At 32.9% G+C, this 23,883-nt stretch overlaps 1 protein-coding gene across 2 annotated transcripts in view; it reads right to left on the bottom strand.

The window, feature by feature from the left end:
- Positions 1 to 21,146: 21,146 nt before the first annotated feature.
- LOC149528333 (uncharacterized) overlaps positions 21,147 to 23,883 on the bottom strand; it is an 89,571-nt gene continuing 86,834 nt past the window's right edge. For both annotated transcript variants that reach the window (XM_089809743.1, XM_089809742.1), the window contains exon 4: positions 21,147 to 21,538. In XM_089809743.1, coding sequence (XP_089665869.1) covers positions 21,502 to 21,538 — 37 coding nt within the window. In that variant the 3' untranslated portion in view covers positions 21,147 to 21,501. The remainder of the gene's footprint in view (positions 21,539 to 23,883) is intronic.

Below are 23,883 nucleotides of genomic sequence, written 5' to 3'. Positions count from 1 at the left end.
TATTTGGATGTATATAAATATATAGTACTTTGATTATCCAAATGATGTACTATGAATTGAAGAAAATTGCATACAAGTGAATATGAAAGAGCAGAGTATTTATAATGCTACAAGCAGCATAAAGAGAGGCAAAGACTCATCTATCACAGTCAAGTGGTCTTCATAAGCAAACAAAGTTGCATATCAAAGATCAATCCATTGATTCATCCTAACAGGTACATCAGTCTCAAATCCTTTAACATGGTGGACCCAACATTCCTTTGCAGAAACTCCTAATAGACTACATACTTAATTGTATCGTATAAATCCTTTCTCAAGGTGGAACTAACAATCTTATTCACTCTTAACTGAGTAGATCACTAGAAGTGACCAATTGTAAGCCTTAACAGGCCAACTTTATTACTGCATTATGGGTGACATCCCCACCCCAGTTTGACCTTTTATTTGGAGGTATTTTGGGTTACCAATCTTGTGTCAAAGTGTTATGGTCCTATTATGTTATTGATTTATGTTCCATGAATGCAAGTAGATTAGATATTATAATAAAGTGGATTGAGAGAAAGAAGTTCTAAGTGGTTCCCAATTCACTCCCCCGCTCTTAGTCATCTAGCTTGCATTACATTTCCAGCAGCCACCTGATCATTTATTACATTAGATGATTTGTTGATCTTAGTGTAATTTTTAAACTTATGAAAATTATTAGGATGATATGTGGCATCACTCTATCAATGCTAACAAGATTAATTGGAGTGATGCTCTCAAATTCAATCACTTGTATTTGATAATGTTGAAGCACTCCACATAATTGTGAAAAAGAAATATATTTAGTAAAAAGAATCTTATTTCTAATGTTCTTGTGTAAATTGCAAATAAAGATACACTGTATATCTACATCAAGAACATCATTACAGATTTGAGAATGTAATTTTTAAAATCTACTAATAAAATCACTAATCCTTTCTCTAACTCCTTGTTTACAGTGCATTAAGCTAGTTAAAGAATTTTGAGGACCAATATTATTTTGAAATTATTGGATGAATTAATTTGAATTTTAAAAAAAAGGATCAATGGATAGGGAGGCAAAGAAAAATATAATTTCAAGGCTTTATATCAAAAGGTTCTAATGAATAGCTTAGCCACAAACCTACATTATTAAGAAAAATCACTACACAAGGTTTGAAAGGTTTTCACGTGAGTCACAAGATCACCCTTACCACTATAAGTGTCAATAAGAGGAATCTCAATGTTAGGAGGTATAATAAATTGAATTATATCCAAGGACAAAGGACTAGCAATGTCACATGTAGGAATACCATACTAAGTGTAAGTAAAAGAAGTGATCTGTTGTTGCAAGGCAAATACTCTTTGAACAAGACTATTAATTGTTGGATCGGTAAAGGAGGTGATAGGAAGAGATACATTGGATGTTTTAGGAAAGTTATGAGACATAGAGGGAATGCTATATGAGGCATGAATCATAGTGGAAGTAAATGGATGATTTAATATGTAAAGGGAACATGTAGAGTAATAAGGTATACTCTTGTTAATTAAACAATTTTGAACTTATTATTAAGTCATTTATTATCTCTAGTTTTACTTAAGCTAAACATTAGGCATATAATAATTAATTCTTTTATTAATTATTATAATGCAACCTAGGATAGTTACATTTTAGGATTTTGATCTCCTTATATAAGACTTGATCTCTCTTTGTAATTTATTTTTTGATTGAATAGCAATTTATCTTTTGCACATCAAGACTATCTCATATTTCATGGATTTATGAATTAAAGCCTCCATAAATTTGCTTCTCTCTTTCTATGATAGGTGTTTTCATGCAAGTGATTTTTGGGAGTTGTGGGTTGAGTTTTCCTCAACTTCAACATGCATGGTATCAAAGCACTAGACTTTCATGCCCTTGTTCTCTTCATGAGAGGTTTGACCTTGGTGTTCAAATATGATTTTTTGTAGAGGTTTCTTATTTAAATATGGGGGGACCTTCATATTAAGTCACTTTGATCACAAACGAACATCACTGTTGAGCTCAGAGCATCCAAAAACCCTCATTTCCATATAAAATTTGTCTCATTTGGGCAAAGTTGTAGTCTGAGGTAAAAACAATTTACACCAGGGTAGCATGGCCTGGGCACACAAATTTAGGTGGTGATTTTTTTTTTTTCTCTAAAAAAATTATTGGAGGTGTTATTATTTTTCAAATGATATATATTTGGAGGCACTATTATTTATCAAAATTATTTCTTGTTTTTGATAAGGGGCTTGATTTTTTTAAAATCTAAGAAGGTGGTCTTTTTTAGTGTTCTCGAGGCTCACCTGTAGCTGCTCTACACAAGCCTAAGTACCCATCATGTTGTCTGAAGTGTTGTTCATCTATCTGCATAGGTCATACCTTCCCTTTTTTGGGCTTACCTCTGACCTTCCACATCAGCTCTGTTGACCTCTTGTGGATCCTTGTCCCTTCTTGGAGGCCCTTGTGCCATGTCAACATCGAACCCCTCCTACACCCTTGGTTCTCCTGCCAATATACTTTGATCATTCTTGAAATCCAGCCCCTCCTACACCGATGATAGAGGACTATCCTCTCATGTGGGTTTTTTCCTTGTCAAGCACACAAATTTTTGCACTCTCTTTTGATACTTACGTTGTGCTCTATGCCCAGTTCTCCCAGGCCACATCAACAATCTTAGACCTCGTAACTCACCCAGTCAATGGTACAAGATTGGTCTTTGGTCCTTAATCTCTATGTAGGCTCATCATTGGCTCTACTCACACCACATGACACATCTTCCTTATGCACATTGGTGATTTCTACTAATATTCCTGTTGTTTCAGTAAGGGAGTTTTCAAGGTGTTAGGTGACTTCCACTTTTATTCAAGCGGTTTCAAAATCTTAGTGGTTTTGTAGTCACACAAGGCCTTTTTTGGGGTTCATTCAAGAGTGGTTTCCAATTTCTTTTAGGCAATTTTGTATGCCCTTGAGCGGTTTGTCATAATTTTAAGCCAGTTTTTCCCATTGTAGGCAGTTTCAAGTTTTAAAAGTAGTTTTCGCTTTTAGACAAGGGGTTTCGACTTTGCATAAGCATTTTTGGAGACTTTTTTCCAATTTACATGTTATTTTTTTACACAGTTTTTAGAGAGCATTTTATAACCATCGAGAATATTTTCTAGCACAAGCTCTGTTCCAACAAATTGGATTTTTTCCTAGCTACTAGTTTTTTTTTCTAGCTTTTTTTTTTCTTCGATGACCATGTGACCACCAAATTTCACTTTTCATCTACTGATGTCAGCACTGCATTAGTGCACATGTTAGGCTTTCTAGTTCTATTCAGACATACCTTTGGTTTTTTGCTCATATCTCAAGCATATGGTCTTCACTTTTCACAAACAAGATACCATCAAAAAGATGGTTTTGAACTCGTCTTAGTGGTTTAGGTATCTTTAGTTTTGATGCTTTTTGGATAGTTTTTTTATTGTCAAAGTTAGGGGTTTATTTTTGCACTCCAAAAGACATATCTTGAGCATCCAGTCTATGTTTTGGAAAATATTTATATCATTGGTAATTTTGTTCTATGTTCATTCCATTAAAGTTGGTTGTTTTTCCAAATTTTTCTCTAGGTACATTCTATTTCGTTTTTTGTGTTTTTGTACTTTGGTGGATATATTAGTTGTTTCATGTCTAGGGACCATTTTTATTTCTTGGGATGACTCATCTTGGGCTATACTATCTATTTTATCAGCCTTATGAATATTTGATCTTTATTAACATCTATTGTAGCATGTTTATCAAACACATTGAGATAAAGTATCATATTTTATATGTATTTTCATTTCAATTTTTTTTTCTTTTTTTTCCTTCTAATTTGAGAAGTGTCATCTGTGGATAGTCCTGCAAATTATTGTATTCTTGGGATCAAATATATTTTCTACCTTATTGTACATACACTTCACTAATTAAGTCCAATGGGGGTTGATTTTTTTCCTTTATTTGTCATCTACATGGTCCAGTAAGTGTCCCTTCTATGACATTAGTCTCAAGACATGTATGTGATTGATTAGCTTAGTACACTATTATGTATTATTTAGTGCATCTTTATTGTGGTTCCTTGACATGTAGTTCTTATTGGTCTACTTGTTTTGTTTCTTGTCACCTCACCCTTGTTTGTATTAGGGGGATTCTCCTATTGGTTTATATGTTTCCTTGGTTTGATGGAGTGAGACATGTATTCAATATTTGTTGCTATATACTAGGTGGATGTAGTGATTAGGTACCTTTGTATTTCAGTGAGGTGGATCATTTACCATATAGAAAATTTTCATTTTGTTCCTACTTTGGATGCAACCTTCCATGTTTTATTGATCAACTATTCAAACTTTGGTGTTTTATAACATCTATATTTTTGAGTTCAATTATGTGCCTTTATGTGCCTCCTAAATTGAGTAGTGTCATTTAAGGGAGCTCATGCAGATTATGGTCTTCCCTACTTGGTTATTTTCTAAACTAGTGGAGGTTCTTTAGATCAATAATATTTTTCAATATAACTTTGCATCATCTTCATGCTTCAGTGGTGTTCTTCATGATTATCCTTTTGTTCCTATCTTCTAGGACATTCTCTAGTTTGGAACCTTCTATAGTCCTTCACTAGTTTTTCAACATTCTTTCCATATATTTTTGGAGAAGGGTTTTTATCATGTGATTTTATCTACTCTCCTCTTTACTAAGATTTGGTTGTGATTGAGTATCTTATAAAGCCTTTTTGTTAGGAGCCAAAATCATTTTGAGTAGTAGTTTCTAAGTTTTTAACTTTTCTCAAAGTTTATCTTACGGGGGGCTGTTAGAGTAATAAGGTGTTCTCTTGTTAATAAAATCAATTTTGATTTAATTATTAAATCACTTATTATCTCTATTTTTAATTAAGTTAAATATTAGACATATAATAATTAATTATTTTATTAATTATTATCATGCAACCTAGGTTAGTTTCCTTTTAGAGTTTTGATCTCCTTTTATAAGGATTGATCTCTCCTTGTAATTTACTTTTCGTTTGAATATAAATTTATCTTTTGCACATCAAGAATGTCTCTTCTTTCATGGTTCTATAAATTCAAGCCTCCATAGCTTTTCTTCTCTCTTTTTGTGATAGGTGTTTGCATGCAAGTGATTTTTGGGAGCTGTGGGTTGAGCTTTCCACAACTTTGACATGAACAAAATTGTAAGAGGGCATAGATGAAGGTAATGAAACATTTGCAACACTTGTATGGAGAGTGAGGTTAGGAAGACTTATGGAGGTAGTATTAGAAGATTGGAGTGGAGTGGTGACAATAGGTAGTGCATAAGTGAGATCAATAGGAATATAATCAATAATATGGAGGGAAGGCTCAACACTCGTAGGAGGGAGAACATAGATGATCTCTTGAGAATAATCTATTGAAGATTTGATATTGGAATTAACAAGGTGGAAAATGCTACACAAAAGTGTTGGAAACTACAATTGGAACAATTTTTATGTTGTCACTAATGTCAAACCTTACTGGTAATACATTTACTAATTATGTTGAATGCCATATCAGTTGAGTGATCATGAAGAGGATTTGAAAAGAGAGATAACTAGATGAACTAGTGAGTGGATGAGAAATGAGGAGTGAGCATGATGGAATTACAATGGGAATTTTATTAGTTAGTCTTTGACAAGATAATGTGTTGTTTAATAATTATATGAAATGGAGAGGATAGTTGAGTTGATGTTTAGGAGAGAAGATAAGTATTTGAGTAAAATACTAAGCTTGACAAAGTGACAGTTTCACTAGGTCAATGAACCAGAAGATTAAGTAACTTAAGAGATAGTCGACAAAATAGTATTAGTCGAGTGTTGTTTATGACTGAGTAAGAGAAAGTCAATATGGAATAGTGACCGAGCATAGTTATGACCGAGCGAGATAGTGAAATCTGAGAATTGGAGAGAATAGAAGACCAAGGAATCTAGTAACAATCGAGTGAGTCAGTGAAAGTCAGGAATTAGAGAAAATAATGAAGACCAAGAAATCTAGTGATGACTGAGCAGAAGAACACAACGATGACCAAGTGTCAGCAAAATAATAGTTTTTAAAGCAATCAAGTTTTGAGGCTGACATGGTTGGAATTTTGAGATGGTCAAACCACGTAAAAGATAAGAATTGATGAGTTGGTGTACTTAGTGCAAGAATTGAGTTTGTTATGTGATCAAAGGAAAATATTTGATGAGAAGTTTCTAGAAGTATCAAGAAAGAAGAGGAAGGACAAAATGATGGATAGATTCATTGAATCTAATCAAACCCTAAGATCTATGGGGATGTTTAAATGAAAAAATATCAAAGCTACCTATTTAAGGAGGGATAAGAGATGTTTTAGGTCGGTTGTTGGCTAGTTGATTAGAAAATTTTTGAAGAACAAAGTAGCAGAGGAAAAGTGTGAAGATTGGTGATGTGTGATTTCTTGAAAGGTTTCCAAGAAGATCAGAGAAGGGTAGCATGATGATGGCAAGTCAATGAACTAGCATAAGGAAAATGGTTATCTAAATTTGGAAAGTGAGTTGTATTTTACAAATCAAACCTGTTGTCACTTTCTAAACATTGTGAAAGTCAAAATACCTTAATCAAGGTTGACCTAACAGTCATTTGTAAATCCTTTAATCAAGGTGACATTCTAATGGAATCATCTAAAGTCCTCTAACCAAGCCACTCTTAATAGGGTGATCAAATACTTTAATAGGGTCACACTTAATAATGTATCATGTAACCTTTAACAAGGTTGACTCATAACTAAGCTCACTTTAGACTTGAGTAAAAAGTTGGTAGCATGTTACTCGTGGTTTTTTCCAAATTGGGTTTGTACGTTGAATCCTAATATCATTTACTTGCATGAATGTTATGTTATGCGTGTTATTTATAGTTGTTTATTTTACTATTAGTCGACACATATACACAACATAGAGTTAAGAAATGAACAAAATGTTAAGTTGTTGATGAATTGTTATATTGACCAAGTCTTTTAATGAGATAGTTTAAGCTATTTGAAGTTAGTAAAATTTGAATTGGTATATCTATACTCGAGGATAACTGATTCACCCCCTTCCCCCCCCCAAATTATTCTAATAATTCTAACAATTGTATTATAGAATTTGGTGCTTGTAAGTAAAGTTTAAAGGGACTCAAGTTAAAGATCAATATGTAGAAGAGAGTGGTGCCTAAGTTGAACAAGGAGAACTTCCTTGCATGGAAAAACTAATGAAATTGCATCTATTTGGAGTCATAGATTTTGCAACATACTACCTAGAAAATGAATACATTGAAGTACCTAGATCCATGACTGTTGAGAAAATGAAGTAGAAGAAAGAGCACAATCAAATGATGATAGATTTGGCATCTACACTAAGTTATGTTGAATTTGATGATGTGAAGGATTGCACTACTGCAAAGAAAATGTGGGATAAGTTAGCACAAATTCATATAGAAGACAAAAATGTGTTGAGAGCTAAAGTTGAAATCTTGAGAGGAAAGTTTGATGACATAAGATTGAAAGAAGGAGTAACATATGCACAATATTGTGGCTAAATCAAGGAGGTTGTGAATGATATTAGAGGTGCTAGAGGAATTAAATATGATGAAACTATGCAATCAAAGTATCTGCAATTCAAGAACTGAGGTGTATGCCTAGAAATGATGTCCTTGTACTATCTAATTGGTAGACTCGTTGCATTTGAGTTGTCAAATTTTGATAATTATTCACTTGCTAGTGTTGAAAGTACTTTCAAGTCTCAACTAACCTTTGATGGATCCAAGAGAAAGTATATAAATAGTGATAGTGAATCAGATGATGACCTTGATGATCTTGAAGCATTATTGGCAAGAAGACTCCCAAGAAGAAAATGCAAATACAAAAGTAAACCTCCCGTTATCTATTTTACATGTAACAAAGTTGGTCATATTGCACCAAGATGTCCTAACAAAGATGAAAAGTGGGAAAGGAAAGACAAAAAATACAAAGGATGAGGAGATAAAAGAGACAACCAAGGTAACAAAGACTACAAAGGAAAAGTAAGAAATTTTGTTATATTGCTGAAGAAGATGGTTTTAATAGTGATTGTAATGAAAATGATGAAGAAGTTGTATACATGTAGTTATGAAAGATTATTCTTATGAATTTGAGAAAATTTCTTTAATCTCTCATGTGAGTAAGAATGATAGATGGATAATTTATAGTGGTTGCTCATATTGTATGACTAGTGATACAAGTTTGAAAACCTAGAACATTATAATGGAAGTACTGTTAAGTTTGGCAATGATGCACCATGTTATTTGAAAGGTAAAGGATCAATTAAAGTGAATGATAAGATCAAATGTGACAATGCATATTGAGTTAATGGATTTAAATATAACCTATTGAGTATGGCATAGTTGAACAGTTTAGGCTACCAAGTTGAATTCCAGAACAGGAAGGCAAAAATATTTGATGCTACTAGTGAACTAATTAGAAGTGGAGAGAAAACAAGAGGTAACTTGTTCTATATAGGCCTATCTGAAGATACTTGTCTATTTGCACATTATGAAGATGTTTGGTTATGACAAAAGAAGCTATGCCATGTAAAATTTGATAATTTGGTAAACATCAATAAGATGCAAAGGGTAAGAGGATTACCAAAATTAAGCTCAAATCTAATAAAGTGATGTGCAAACAATGTCAAATGAGAAAAACGATAAAGTCTAGTTTCAAGAGCAAGACCTATTTTTTTATTGATATTTTGGAGTTGGTTCATACTAATCTATGTGGTCCTATTGGAGTGCAAATCTATTATGGTAAAAATAATAATTTATTTTATTTGTTGATGACTTCTCTACAATGATGGCTATGGTGTTTCCAAAAGGAAAATCTAATGCATTTCAAATGTTTAAGTGGTATTTGGCTAGAGTTGAGAAGGAAACAAGAAAGAGTCTAATTTTTTTGAGATTAGATAGAGGTGGTGAATTCATACCAAATAAATTCAACACATTCTGCAATGAAAAAGGAATCAAGAGTAAAATGAGTGCCCCAAGGACTCTACCACAAAATGGGATAGTTGAAAAAAGAAATAGATCAATCATGGAATTTTCAAGAACACTAATGATGGAGAATAATGTTTCGCAAAAGTATTGGAGAGAAGATATAAGTACTACTTTTTATACACTAAACCGAGTTCAACTCAAGAAAGGTACAGATAAAACCCCTTTTAAACTATGGTATGGATATGCAACTAATGTTAATTACTTCAAAGTTTTTGGAAGCAAGTGTTACATATTGAAAGATGTAAGGAAAGTAAAAATTGACACAAAATGTGATGAAGGTATTTTCTAGATTATTCCACTAAAAGAAAGGCTTACAATTTTTTGAGTTCTAACACTAACAAAACTATGGAAAGTGCAAATATTAGAGTTGATGAATTTTTAGAAAATAATGAAGAGGAATGCAAGAAAGAACTTGGAGATTATAGAATTCTTTTCTACATCTATGCAGGGGAACCTAGTACCTTATCTGAACAAGAGAAGGTGGTTGTTGAGCATCAACAACCTCGCACTGTCAAGGTTCAATAGAATAGTTTTTTTGAGCATCCATAAAATATCAAGCATGAGGCTATAGAAGCAAAGCACATCATGAAGAATTCTAACATCAAAGTGAGGAGAGTGAACACCACACAGACAATGTCAAGTTGTAGCTAGAGATAATTACAGAAGTTGAACAAGCTAAACCAAGTGAACTATAGCAAGAAGAGAGAAGACCTGAACCTATCTTACCAAAATATATAAGGAGGAATCATACACCATATCAAATCATTGGAGACAAATATTCAAGAGTCATGAAAAGAAGACTGAAGAATGATACATTCTTACTAAATAAGTTTAAGCCTAAAGATGCTTTGGAGAATGAAGAAAATGATTAGATAGAGAAAACCAAGACATGGACATTGGTACCAAGGCCAAAGGATAAGAATGTGCTTGGAACCAAGTGGGTTCTCAAAAGAAAAAGCTAAATGAGAAAGGTAAAGTCACAAGGAACAAATCAAGACTAGTTTGTAAGGGATATTCACGAAAAGGAGTTGATCATGGAGAGAATTTTGCCCCAGTTGCAATATTCAAAGGAGTGATTTTTTCTTGCATATGTTGCATACAAGGGATTCAAAGTATACTGAATGGATGTTAAATCTATATTTCTGAATGGAATCTTGGAGGAAGAATTCTATGTTGAAAAACCTAAAGAATTTGTTGATCCTAGCAAGAGAAATATGGTATGTAAGCTACACAAAGAATTACATGGTTTGGAGCAAGCCTTTAGACCATGGTATGAAAGGTTACACAATTATTTGGTGAAAATTGGTTTTGCAAGAACTAATGACAATAGAAATATGCACGTGAAAAGTGAATCTAAAAGTAACATATTGCTAGCTGAATTTTTTGTTGATAATATCATATTTAGAGGACAATATTTAATGTGCAAAAAAATTGCCAATGAGATAAAGTAGGAATTTGAGATGTCAATGTTTGGTGAGATCAATCTCTTTTTTGGTTTGCAAGTTTATTAGATGAAGAAAGGTATTTACATTACACAATCAAAGTATGTCAAGGAGATATTGAAGACTTTTGGAATGGAAGACTCAAGACCAGATGGAACACGTATGGTGACTAGACATTAACATTCAAAGAATGATGTTTTTTCTTAGGTGAATCAAATAGAAAAATCAAACATTGTATAGGTCAATGATTGGAAGATTGTAATATGTTGTACATAGAAGACCTAACATTGCATTAGTTGTTGGTATTGTAGCTAGATTTTCTACTAATCCTAGAAAAGAACCATATGATGGTAGTAAAGAGAATATTGATATACCTAAAATTAACAAAAGACTATGGATTATGGTATAAAATGAGTGACAAGTTTGAACTGAAGATAGAAAAAGTACAAATAGAGGTGTTTTCTTTCTAGGAAGGAGATTAATTTCATGGACAAGCAAGCAACAAAATTATATTTCTCAATCCACAATAGAAGTTGAATATGTTGTAGCAATTAATTGTTCAAATGCTATGTGGATCAAGAAATTGTAAGGAATGAAGGAAGATATTACTAAACTTGAAGTGATATATTGTGATAATACAAGTGCTCTAAACATATCCAAGAATCATGTAATGCATGCAAAGACAAAAAACATTGCTATCAAGCATCATTACTTGAGAGAGCTAGTTCAAGACAAAGAAGTCAAATTAGAATATGTGAATAGAAAGGAGTAGTTAACTGGCATATTCACAAAGGAATTACCTAAGGATGCTTATGAGTATCTAAGAGGTAAGCCAAGGGTCATTCCCCTATATGAAGAAAACTAAGTTGAGATGCAACACTGCATCAAATGTTGCGATCAAAATATCTTACACACTAATGTAAGAGGTCACACTTTAGGAACTGCCCAAAATTGTGAAGAGAAGAAACATAACTATGAGTAGATGAAGTTGCTATGAATCATGATGAAAGATGAAAGATGGAGTGATATTTCTATATCAGTCAAAATAATGACTTGAAGATGTTGAAACAAATAAGGAAGAATGGAAGATGATGTCTTTGGCATTGTTGTCAAAGAGGAAGAGTATTACAGTTACCATTCATATCAAATAGGGATAATATATTGTATGGCTATCAAGTATGTGCCAAGATAGAGAAAGAGGGAACCATATGAAGATGGAGATGTATGTGGTAGAGGAAGCTACATAATTGATATCATAAAGGGAGTAGTGTACAAGAAGCAGGTGGAAGCATATTGGAGATGGCATGGATGAGAATTAGAATGAAACAAAGGGTATTAATGAATATCCATTATAGAATACAAAGGGATCTGAGAGTGAAAAATAAAGTGATGTCTTTTTCATTTTCATGGTAACTTGAGGTGTTTCCATCAATGCCAAAGAGGGAGATTGTTGAAAACTACAATTGGAATACTTGTTATGTTGTCATTGATGTCAAAACTTATTGAAAAGAAATTTACTAATTGTGTTGAGTGCCATATCGGTTGATGGATGAAGAGGATTTGAAAAGAAAGACAACTAGATGAACTAGTGAAGTGAATGAGAAATGAGGAGTGAGTATGATGGAATTACAATGGCACTTGATTAGTTAGTCTTTGACAAGGAAATGTGTTGTTTAATCATTATATGAAATGGAGAAGACATTTGAGTTGATGTTTAGAAGAGAAGATAAGTAATTGAGTAAAATAGTAAGCTTAATAGAGTGACAATTTCACTAGGTCAATGAAGCAAAAGATTAAGGAACTTCAGAGATAGTGGAGAAAATAGTATTAGGCAACTGTTAGTTATGGACAAGCAAGAGAAAAACAATATGTAATAGTGACTGAGCATAGTTATGACCGATTAAGCCAGTGAAAGCTGAGCATTGGAGAGAATAGTGAAGATCGAGAAATCCAATGATGATCGAGAAGAAAAATAGTTTGTAAAGAAATCAAGTTTTGAGGCCAACAAAGTTGGAATTTTGAGATGGTCAAAACATGTGAAAGATAAGAATTGATGAGTTGGTGTATTTAATGCAAGAATTGAGTCTGTTATGCAATCAAAAGCAATGATTTGATGAGAAATCTCAAGAAGTATCAAGAAAGAAGAGGAATGAAAAAATGATGGATAGATTCATTGAATCTAATCAAACCCTAAGATCTACAGTGATGTTTAAGCAGAAAAAGATCAAAGCTACCTATTTAAGGAGGCATAAGAGGTGTTTTATGTTGGTTGTTGGCTAATTGATTAGAGAATTTGTGAAGTACTTGTGAAGAACAAAGTAGAAAAGAAAAAGTGTGAAGATTGGTGAAGTGTGATTTCTTGAAGGGTTTCCAAGCAGAATAGAGAAGGAGAGAATGATGAAGACCATCAAATGAATCAACATGAGTTGAATGGAGATCTAAATTTTCATAGTGAGTTGTGTTTTATAGATCAAAATTGTTGTTACTTTCTAACCATTGTGGCGATAAAAATCCTTTAATCAAGTTGGAGCTAACAGTCATTTGTAAATCTTTTAATCAATGTGACATTCTAATGGAATGATCTAAAGTCCTCTAATGAAGCCACTCTTAATAGGATGATTAAATCCTTTAATAGGGTCACACCTAACAGTGTGTTTTGTAACCTTTAATAGGATTGGCTCTTAATTGAGCCCACTTCATAAGAGTGAAAATTTGGTAGCTTAATACTGGTGGTTTTTCCCAAATTGGGTTTCAATGTTAAATCCTGGTGTCATTTACTTGTATGAATTTTATGTTATACATGTTATTTTACCATTGTTTATTTTACTATTAGTTGACACATATACAAAAGAAAGAGTTAAGAAATTAACAAAATGCTAAGTTGTTGATGAATTGTTGTATTGATCGAGCTATTTAATGAGATTGTTTGAGCTATTTGAAGTTAGTAAGAGTTGAATTGGTATATTTGGACCTAAGGATAATTAATTCACTCCCCCTCCTTAGTTATTCTAATATTTCTAACAAAAATTTTAATGTTATGTTTATCATTTTGAATAAGCTTCCTTGTGACTTCTATAGTAGAAATGACATCAAACTTGTAATTCTCTTGTGTAAGCCAATTTTCCATTTTCTCCAATTCGTTCGTAAAATTTTGGACTTGAGTAGGAGGAACATGAGAGTGTCATCAATTTCATGGGAATCATGAGAGGAATTATGTTCTATGCTAGGATTAGGATCATTAAGAAGCCTACTGACCTCATCAAGAGTCCTAGGAAATAAGGAGGATTTAGGATCAAAGGAACCCATGAGTCTATGACTTCTTCTAATTGAGATACTATAGGTGGGACTAAAAGTGACAAAGCTCGTGCATAATGCAAAAGTTGCAATGCATACACACAATGAAATTCAAAGTTACGCTAAAGCTAATGAATGAATGCAAGATCTACCAAATAAAAAAAGAAGAAATTAAAGATGAATAGGGATAATCTAACTATGTAATCAAAAGAGTGCATATAATTATGTAATAGAAAAATTAGAAAAGGAAATCAAACACAAAAAACCAAAATGGAGGGTGAGATGTTCGGTCACCAAAATGTTACATTAAAAAATTATGTTTTTTTGTGTGTGGTTTGATTGTGCAAACTCTTATGCCACTTTAGGAAAGGAAAAGGACCTTCAAGTACAATCCTTCAAAGGGGCTTGAACTAGACCAACACAGCTCAAGCGAAGGTGTCAATGCCAAATATAAGTGCCTAATAAAGATATAAGAAACTTTCTAACAAGGTACTTTCCTTTAACTATATTGACGTAAATTTATTTTTATCAGGTAATTATGAAGTGTAAGTAAATTGATTAGTTGAGCTTCAAATAATGAACAAACTTGGATGAAAGAAAACAAACATGCGATAATCAGATCTAAGGAATCAATATAGACTAAATGAAGTAGAAATGAGGCATGGGGACATGGATGTCTTTCTAGGTCTAGGTTGAATGGGCTCAGGGATGACCTAGGTGAGGGATGAGTTCATCCCTTACCTTCCCTACATGTGATTCAAAGCCCTAGATCTGAACTTGCAACTCGAAACCCTAATCTACAAATCTAAGTTCTACAACTCTAAAACTTGAAAATCTAAACTTGTAGGCAAGAAAAAGAAAGGGGGTGACTTTCCTCAGTCAATCCCTAGTTGAGGAATCAACCTTAAAGAGATATAGGATGTAAAAAATAAGACAAATGTAAGTATTTATCTCGCTTGTAAAACCTTCATAGAAGGGTTTGGATATGTTCTCCACAAAGATGTATTAATTCTTGTAGGAAGATGATGATTTTGGATGTCTCAAAAAATGCAAATAGATCCACTAATACCAAATCATATATCCATGAATGATTATATGCTCTAGTAGTGCTCCTTGAAAGCTCGCTTGAATGGATGATGCTTTAAATCAATATTGCTCTCATCGAATGCTTGAAGATTATAGTGGATGCCTTATATGTGCATGATGAATTCTCTTGGAAATCATTGATGTAGTGTATATATGGAAAAATAAAGGAAGCCTAATTTTATGACTATTCTGGAATCAGAATCAAGAGGGTCAACTGCACTAGGTGAGAACACATATTAAAAACCCCAAAAATAGGCTCAGGATCCAAGGAAAACCCCTTGGGTAAGGGATTGTCTGATCCCTTTCTAGGGGGTAAGGGATAACATCATCCCTTACCCTAGGGAAATAGATGACCTTGACCCTCACTCCAAGTTTTTTGGGCATCAAGATGGATTTTAGGGTGTCTGGGATGCAAAAAGGGGCAACAAAAGTGGGGCAAAAACTTGAGAACATGAGTAATCAAAGTATACATGTAAACATGAATCCAGGAGATCACAAAATGGAGGGCTAAAAGTTCTTATAGAGGAAGTGATTCCATTTTTAGATAGTACAATAGGTACACTTCACTAACATTGAGGGGAGGATATGATGTCTCATATCTTCCTATGCGGGAATAATTATTTGTATATACATGATGTATGTACTTTTTGGAGGGTCTTGAGCACTTCATTCATCCATGTATCTTATTTGTTTCATTTGTATTTTTGGGGGAGAGTTTTTCCCATGATGATTTCCCCGTTTCTCTCCTTTATGATTGATTGCATTTCATGTATTTCATTGCATATTGTACATGGGTACCTAACATGACCTCGTAGCCATGACCCATCTTGCATTGTGAGTTAAGTGCATTCCCCTAAATTTCACCCAATGGGGAGGGGGAGGTGTGGCAGTGTAATTAAATATTCACTAATTACCCTTTACTTAATCTTACATAGGATAACACATTGCATAGGAGTTTGTCATTGAGACACCTTGGAGTTTGCATAACAATAGGACAAATAGTAAGGCACTCCTAATTTTCATTGGGTTGGATGAGTTCTAGTGCCTAAAACAGGGGCCTAGCCTCCTCAATTATACACATAGTGTTGGTGAATTCCACTCTAGGTGGTGATAGTTGTTATCTTAATCCACCCTTATTACACATATCATAATATTATCCTCATAATTGCACATAATTCATTGCATAATGAAGGATGATCCACCTTGTGTAGGTGATAGATTATCTTCTCCTTATCACTATCTCTTATTACCTTGCTTATATATGTAGGCCTATTGTATCTGATAATGTCTAGTAATGTAATGTCCATTATCAATAATATAATTCTTGCATCTCAATGCAATTATCTTGACATTCTCTTGTGGAATTTATCTTGGCCTTTCATTTGATCCTAGAGGTGTTTTAGAGCCACCTAAAACTGAGATTGAAACATGACATATGTCAAAGAAATTACAGAAGGCACCTTGTACAATGAAAGGAAAATAATGCAAAGAAGAAATTTAATGAGATAACCAATAGACATTATTTGAAGGTAAATATCACCATTAGATAGAGAAGCCAAAACCAAGAGAAAGCATACCAATATATGGAAGAAGGAGACATAATTTTTAAGGGGAAAAGAGAAGAGAAAAAATTTCCAATAGTATGAAGATGACATAAAGCCTAAGAAAACACAATGTGTGTGTGTGTGTGTGTGTGTTTATATGTATATATATGTATATGTATGTATGTATGTATGTATGTATGTATGTATATGTACATACATACATACATACATACATACATATTAAGAAGTAAGAGATACACTTCAAATATATAGAGGTGAGATTGGAGTTTCAAATGTGAATCCCAAGTCTAATGATGACATGTATCAACCTATGTGTGTGCAAAGTGTCATAATCCTCACAAGGAATCAATCCTGTATTCCACATATTTGTAATGTTTCATCAAAATAAAAGTAAAAGAAATAATTGGAAATAGTATAAACATTGATCGATTAACAGTAAATTATTAAGACTTGTATCAAATGTCCAAGTTAATGGATAGTATAATAATTCCTCACCTTGTAGGAATATTGTATAGCTAAATTTTTATTTATTTTTAATATCCGCACATGGATAATCTCTAGTACAATTAATACATTTGGAAATTCAAGTTGGAATTTACAATTCTTACTACGTAACTTGAACCACTAATATACATTGTGACAACAATAAAATTGATATATAGAACCCTTATTGCTTGCCTCAATGCTTAGCTCCTTATCATTCATCTCAAAATACATGATAGACCCACAATTGGTAGAGATTATGTGGTAACCAATTTTTAGGTTAACTTATGCACAATTTAACTAGCTTGTAGTTTCACTTGGTAACTAAAAACCTTTCAGAACTTCTTTCAAAGGAATCATTACCTATGTATAGCATGGTGATTGGTCATGGAGATTTGAGTACACCTCCTAGAAGAGTGACTTGAATTAATACCTTTTTTGAATGATTTGTGGATCTTAATTAATTAACTATATTTAAAAAATAAAATTAGATCTACATAATGGTGATTTTGTGTAAAATCACTCTTGAGAAATTATATATTTTCATCCTTTAGTTTCTACCTTCATAGCTTTATCCCTCAAGTTCAATGAACTAGTGTTTGATTCTCCAAAGGAGTAATTTTCAAATAATAAAAAGTGCATTCTTCGAATCATCCTTTCTCCTCATCTAATGTCTCATATATTTTTGTTTCTCCAATAGTCTCAAGTCTTCACATGCCTTTTGACTTTTGCCTAAATTAAACTTTAGTATTATGTTTTAGTTTAATATTATCATGCCCTTCCTGGGATCACATATCCTTAAGAAATCACAAACTAAGATGTTCCAAAAAAAAAATCTTCACTTGAATAAGTCTTTCTTGGAGTTGCCAAAATCTAGGGCATTCAATCTTGGAAATTTTATGAATTTCTCTAATGGTACTAGTATAATTTGTTAACAACCTAGCTATTGCTAATTCATTTTGAACACATTTATTTTGTCTTCAAACAAATTTGTTTGATGATTCATGTTATCTTGAAAATCATCATGAGTCATAACCAACTCTATTAAGTGATTTATCCCCACAATTTATAGTTTTTTTAATGGCTCTTATTTATGAAGAAACATTTCACCATTCACCTTTCATTGTACTCCTCTGATATAGTTACAAGTTGTAAAATTTGAACCAAGTTACATTTCTACATTTATTTCAAAATGTTAATTATCCTAGTGGGAAAACCTTTCTGCATCAATTTTATAAAACAAATTATCTAAAACCTAGTGGAAAAATCCAAAACTATTCCTATTATCAAATTGGAAATCAGTTTCTTGTTTAGACCATTCAAATAGGATTTATTCTAGATACTTTTCTACTGAATCCTTCATTTTGAATCCCCAATTAGGGTCAGCATTCCAAAATTGGTTATTATTTATTGTTGATCATTTGCATCCTGAACACCAATGGTAGTAAATATTGAAACTTTTTCCTTATGGAATGGCTCTAATGCGCTTACTCCCTTATAAGCCCTATCATTTTATGATTCTACAATAAATTCCCAATTAGTGGAAGATTTGATCCACCATATTATTTTATGATTCTACAATAAATTTCCAATTATGCTCTAAAAATTTTGCTACTAAGGTAGCCATTGGATTGTTACACTCTTTGAGTATTAGCAGTATAACAACCATATAGGCTTGTATCAACATCAAGACAACGCAACCCTCCTTACCTCACTATTTTGACATATTTTGAACATCATTTATCCATTATTGACAATCTCTTAGCTCGTGTGCTCAATCTCTCTCACAAACTCTTCCACTCTTTCTCAGTCCTCACATTTTCACAACATTCTTGTACCAGCAACGAAATCATCAATTATTGTTCATAGTGAAACTCTGCCAACTTGGGAGCTCATACCATTCCTCATTCCCACGATTTTCCAACATCTTGTTTTGTAGAGAGATGATACTTATTCAAGTTGTGTTCTCTACTATATTGCATTTAGCATATCAGATATTCTACTATTGTATTTATCTCTTTGACCAATTATCGTATTCTTATGTTGTATGTAAAGGTGGAAACACCAATATGAGGATTTGGCCATTTCAAACCTCTAAACACAACCAACCCAACATTTAGTCCTCACTCTAATGTGAGTAGGATAGAGATGAAGAGTGTGGAATATGTTAGAAGTTTCACAAATTGGACCTAATGTGAGCATTCCTATTATTTCCTTATCTTTGTCATCTTTTTACCATTTTGTGTATTTTTGTTTCAATCATTTTAGTGTATGTAGTGTATAGAATGAAACATTGACTACTTAACACTTCGTAGTCCCTTGGAACTCTATCCATGTAAGACACCTACACATTGCACTATCATCCAAGAGCCACATGCACATCTTGCATAGAGAGCTAGTGGGGTTGACTAGAGAGTTTCGAAAGCCCCAGTTTTTGCTTTCTATAGTCTAAATACTTTTCTCATTTAGTTAACATCAAATATACACACACATGCATCATATGTCTAGTGAGCAAACTTTGAGGTCATACTACCCCTAAGTTTGTTCCAAGTGAAGAGTTGGATATTGAATTCTTGAGGGGTCTGACCACCCTTGAGGGTTCTGACCACCCTTCATAGTGGTTCAAATTTCCTCATCTCTAGTCTTGATCTAATCTAAATTTTAAAATTTGATTCCAACCTTTACCCTTAGAATCACTAATTTGTCCCTATTAGTTGGATTGAATGCTACAAAAATTATAGCCAAATATTTTGATTCCTTAATGTATTAATAGTTTGCTAAATTCAAGATGAATCAAATTCAAATTTATAACACATTAATTTCATTTTTCAATTATCCAATTAAATACACTCTTGTTTACATTTTTTCATTCAACCATTTAAATTTATAAATATTTAAGTATTATACATACACTTGAATTTTTTATTAAGCCGAGAGGCTTTCTACAATGGAAGCATGCATCAATGTAAACTTTTGCTACTTCAAAAAAAAATTAACGTTCATTTAAGTGTCATATTTTATAATTATTTTTACATTTGTTCATTGCAAATCTAACTGATAATAATGCATGCAATCAAAATGTAATAGTAAGGATTAAAGAGTCACCTACTGCAAACAATAACCCCCATGCTTTAAGAATTTTTATTAATATTTAATGAGAATGGAGGAGAGTGGATGTAGTAGTGGATTAAGTTTATTCATAACCAGTGCCTCGGAAAAAGATGACTGGAGAGTATTATTCAACTCTGCAACAGATTTCATTGTATATTTTGGGCAAAGATATCCTTTTCGAGGCACCTATTGTCATAAATTATCTCAGTACAAAGTCAAGGTTTAACTCGTATGTCTTAGATGTATTTTGCAATTATTATTATCAATTTCTCATATGTTAAATTGATAATTCCTTCGAGTACTTTGAATATTTGGAAACGATAAAGCATGTCCACACCTTGGTATCTTGGTTAGAAAATATTGAAGTTACTTATTTCCTCGTATGTGCAAAAATGTTTTCTTCTTTTCATTGATTTCACGTACCCTTCGTATCTTGTACTTAATCCCTTTTGTATGTGACTATCCTTTGGGAATCCCATATGATATTTGTAGGTCTACTTTGGGAGTTTCTTTCATTAATTCTTTTTAGTTTCTCTTTGCTTCTGGTTTGTACTTTTAGGTGAAAAGTACTCAAAAATCTCAAATACCCGCATCATATGAGAGAGCTGCTCTTCTCAAACATAGATGACGATTGCAAGTTGATAGTGATTGGTTGTGGTCTTTCCAACTATTGGCACAGTTGTCATTGTTCACAAGGCAAATAGGGTCAGTTTCAGAAATAATTTCATAGTGACAAATTTGTTTACCAACACAACTTAAATCAAATTAAGAGAACTTTATTTTCTTCTAAAAATAGACAGTAAATATTTTTATCCATATCTTATTAATTATTATATTTTTCAAAATGAAATAATAATATTATTTTCTCTCTATTTATAAAAAGTAAATTATTATCTGCTCCCAATGAACAATCAAATTCCATTTGAACTTTTGTATTACCTTGTTAATAATGTAAATTAAAATACTATTATGTACTAATAGTAACATCAATGAATATTTATTATGTTTTTTTAAAAAAATTAACAATTCTTAAATTTCATTGATAAAAAGTAAGCAGCCAGGAAAACCGCCAGAGATGAAATGATGATAGCTCTTGGATTACACACGTAAAAAGAAGGTGCCAGCACTACAAGCAACAGCAGAGACTTGTCAATGCTTTCTTCATTCAAAACATTTGATTTCTATCAAATATTGTTCCAATGCTAGCTGTTAGGAATTTATTATGATTTTGCACAAGTCAGTCATAAAAATCATACAGAATTTTTGGGTATATTTAGCTAAAACATCCATTCAATAGAATGGTAATGCTCCTATATTTATACAACTACAAACAGAAGAGCCCAAATGCCACTGCCATGGTGGTTGTACTCGGGACACTTTTTCACATTTTCTTCATTACACAATAACAAGTACCTTTATAAGCCTCTTCAGAAATTGTCCCGAGTTGAATGCTCTCCATGTTTCCTGTTCAAGAGGAAAGTGATCAGGGAAATCTTGAACTGCATGAATATAAAACTAAAATAACTAATATGTATTGATTTGTGCTTTCATATCTAACTGGATGGTGTCCTTTCAACTTAGCTATATGTTCTAATATACCATAAAAATGTACCATTCTATGCTTCATTTATAATCCTGTCACCCACAAGCTCAAGTTTTTTCAATGTAATGGAGGGCATTAAACAAAATATGAGATTTCTTTTAGTTGTAGAAGATTTGAACTCAACGCCATCTAGATGCTTACAACATGGACTTTACCATTAAAACAAACACCATTTGGCGAAAGAATATGGAACTTAAATAAGCCAGGAAAACTACGTAAAATGGTTGGAAAGAACATAAGATGGAAGATAGCAGATGTTCACTTGGTAAATTCTTGTTTTTTCTGAACTTCCACATTTCTCAAGACATGATAGAATGGAGTTTATATCATCTCCAAGACATTCGCTATAAATTCCTCAATTTATGGACAGGCAATTTGTTTTCCCATGTTGCCTACATGAGCAGAACCAATATGTGCAGAGAGTACAAATCAAGAGGGGCAATTTGTTGGTATCATCAATTACTTGGAGTTTTCATCATCCGCAAGACATGAACCTTAAATTTCTCAATCTGAGCACAACCAATATCATTTTCCATGCGGCCTATATGAGCAAAATCAATATGTGAAACAGTAAAGCAAGAGTAGATTGAGCAATTTGTTGCTATCATCAACTATTTATTACAAAAATACAAGCTTCTCACAAATCCCTTCCATATTCACCTCCCTTGCTGATCAATGAACAGAAGGTTGAACACGGAATCAGTTTAACGAGAGTAACTGTTGTCAATTCAAATGCATCAAAAATGTTTTCCTAGTGTCCACTGGGCCAGTTTGACTGGTGGAAAATGGGCTCCACCTAAGGAAAGGTCTGAGGTTTAACTCTTGGAGAGCTTATATGTGGTGCAGGATCATGAGTTGAAGCAATCAGTCATATACCCCAAGTTCCCATTGCCTCCAGTCCATTAAATGTGCCCACGTTGATAAAGCCTCTTGGTATAATAAAAGGGTGTTCAACGACCACAAGTAGATGTTTTCCTAGGACAGACATGTTAAATAAAAAGGTAAAAAGGTCATACGATACTCAAAAATAATATAAATTGTTGAAGGGGTTGGACTTAAATGGCTGAAGCATGGAGTTTTCAATGCGTAAATCTCCTGGTTGCACTCACACGAGCTTGTATTGATCTCACATTAATGCTCATATGAAGAAACAAATTGTTAACAATTAAACACTATAAACTAAGATGTGATATGGTTGAGTCTCTATTCTTAGCTTATGAACTCAGAGATTTGATATCAGTAAGAAAAAAGAAAAAAAAAACTGGTAATGAAAAGCTGCAGGCACCCATATTAATATTTATCTCGAAAGCATTAGCATTCTCATTGAGTTGAGTTTCTGATATTTTACAAATCACAAATCTCCCTTTCAAGAACATTAGTTTGTAGCCTAACTTCTGTAATTTGATTAATTCTTTTTGTTTTTCTCATCTGACTGTCGAGAATCTTCACTATCATAATTTAAGTGGATCCCAAGATGTATGTAAATGTCGTTCTAAGTATTTTCGGGGAACCTAGTCTCGCTATTGCTCATAATATTCTTCGGTGATCCATATTGAATGTTTTACGTATTCCTATGAAGTCTGAGGCTTGATGAACTATAAGATCGGGGATGGATCTATCCATCTTTTTTAGTCTATAGACTGTAATGACTTGGCTATTAGGTTTATTACGTGACTGACATAAGGCTCATATTAGTTAATATGTAATGGATACAAAAATAAATGTTGATGGCAACCAAGGGTTCATTACAAAATATATAGATATTGATGCACATGAAAAGATACATACACACGTCTACATGAAACATGACATACTCTATCAAATGTATTTCGTAATTACATTATATCATGGAATGGGTATCTGACAAGTTTCTGATTCTCAAAAATCTTTGACCATAACTCATTGTTAAAATATTTCTCGACTAAAAGAGGGGAAAACAATCATTCAAAACAAAGAGAATTACAAAGCAAGAAGGGCCAACCGCCTAACAAAGAAAAGAGCACTATACAACCATGTCTTTATCCACTAACTGGTCCAACAAGTGAGAAATTTCCAAAGATATCTGACCCCTATTCACTATATTTCAACCCTGCAGTTGATCAGAAGCCCATTTGGCCAGAATCTGCAACTCCATCCCAATCCCTAGGAATGTGAATAAAAGTAACAGATTCCAAAGAGCCACACAACTTGAGAATTTGTCTGATAA

This window comes from Cupressus sempervirens, chromosome 11 (genome assembly GCF_028749045.1).
Source record: "Cupressus sempervirens isolate cs-2001-9-10 chromosome 11, ASM2874904v1, whole genome shotgun sequence".
In the NCBI taxonomy this organism is placed as follows: domain Eukaryota; kingdom Viridiplantae; phylum Streptophyta; class Pinopsida; order Cupressales; family Cupressaceae; genus Cupressus; species Cupressus sempervirens.
Note: the sequence above shows the minus strand (reverse complement) of the source record. Positions and strands in the feature narration are given on the sequence as shown.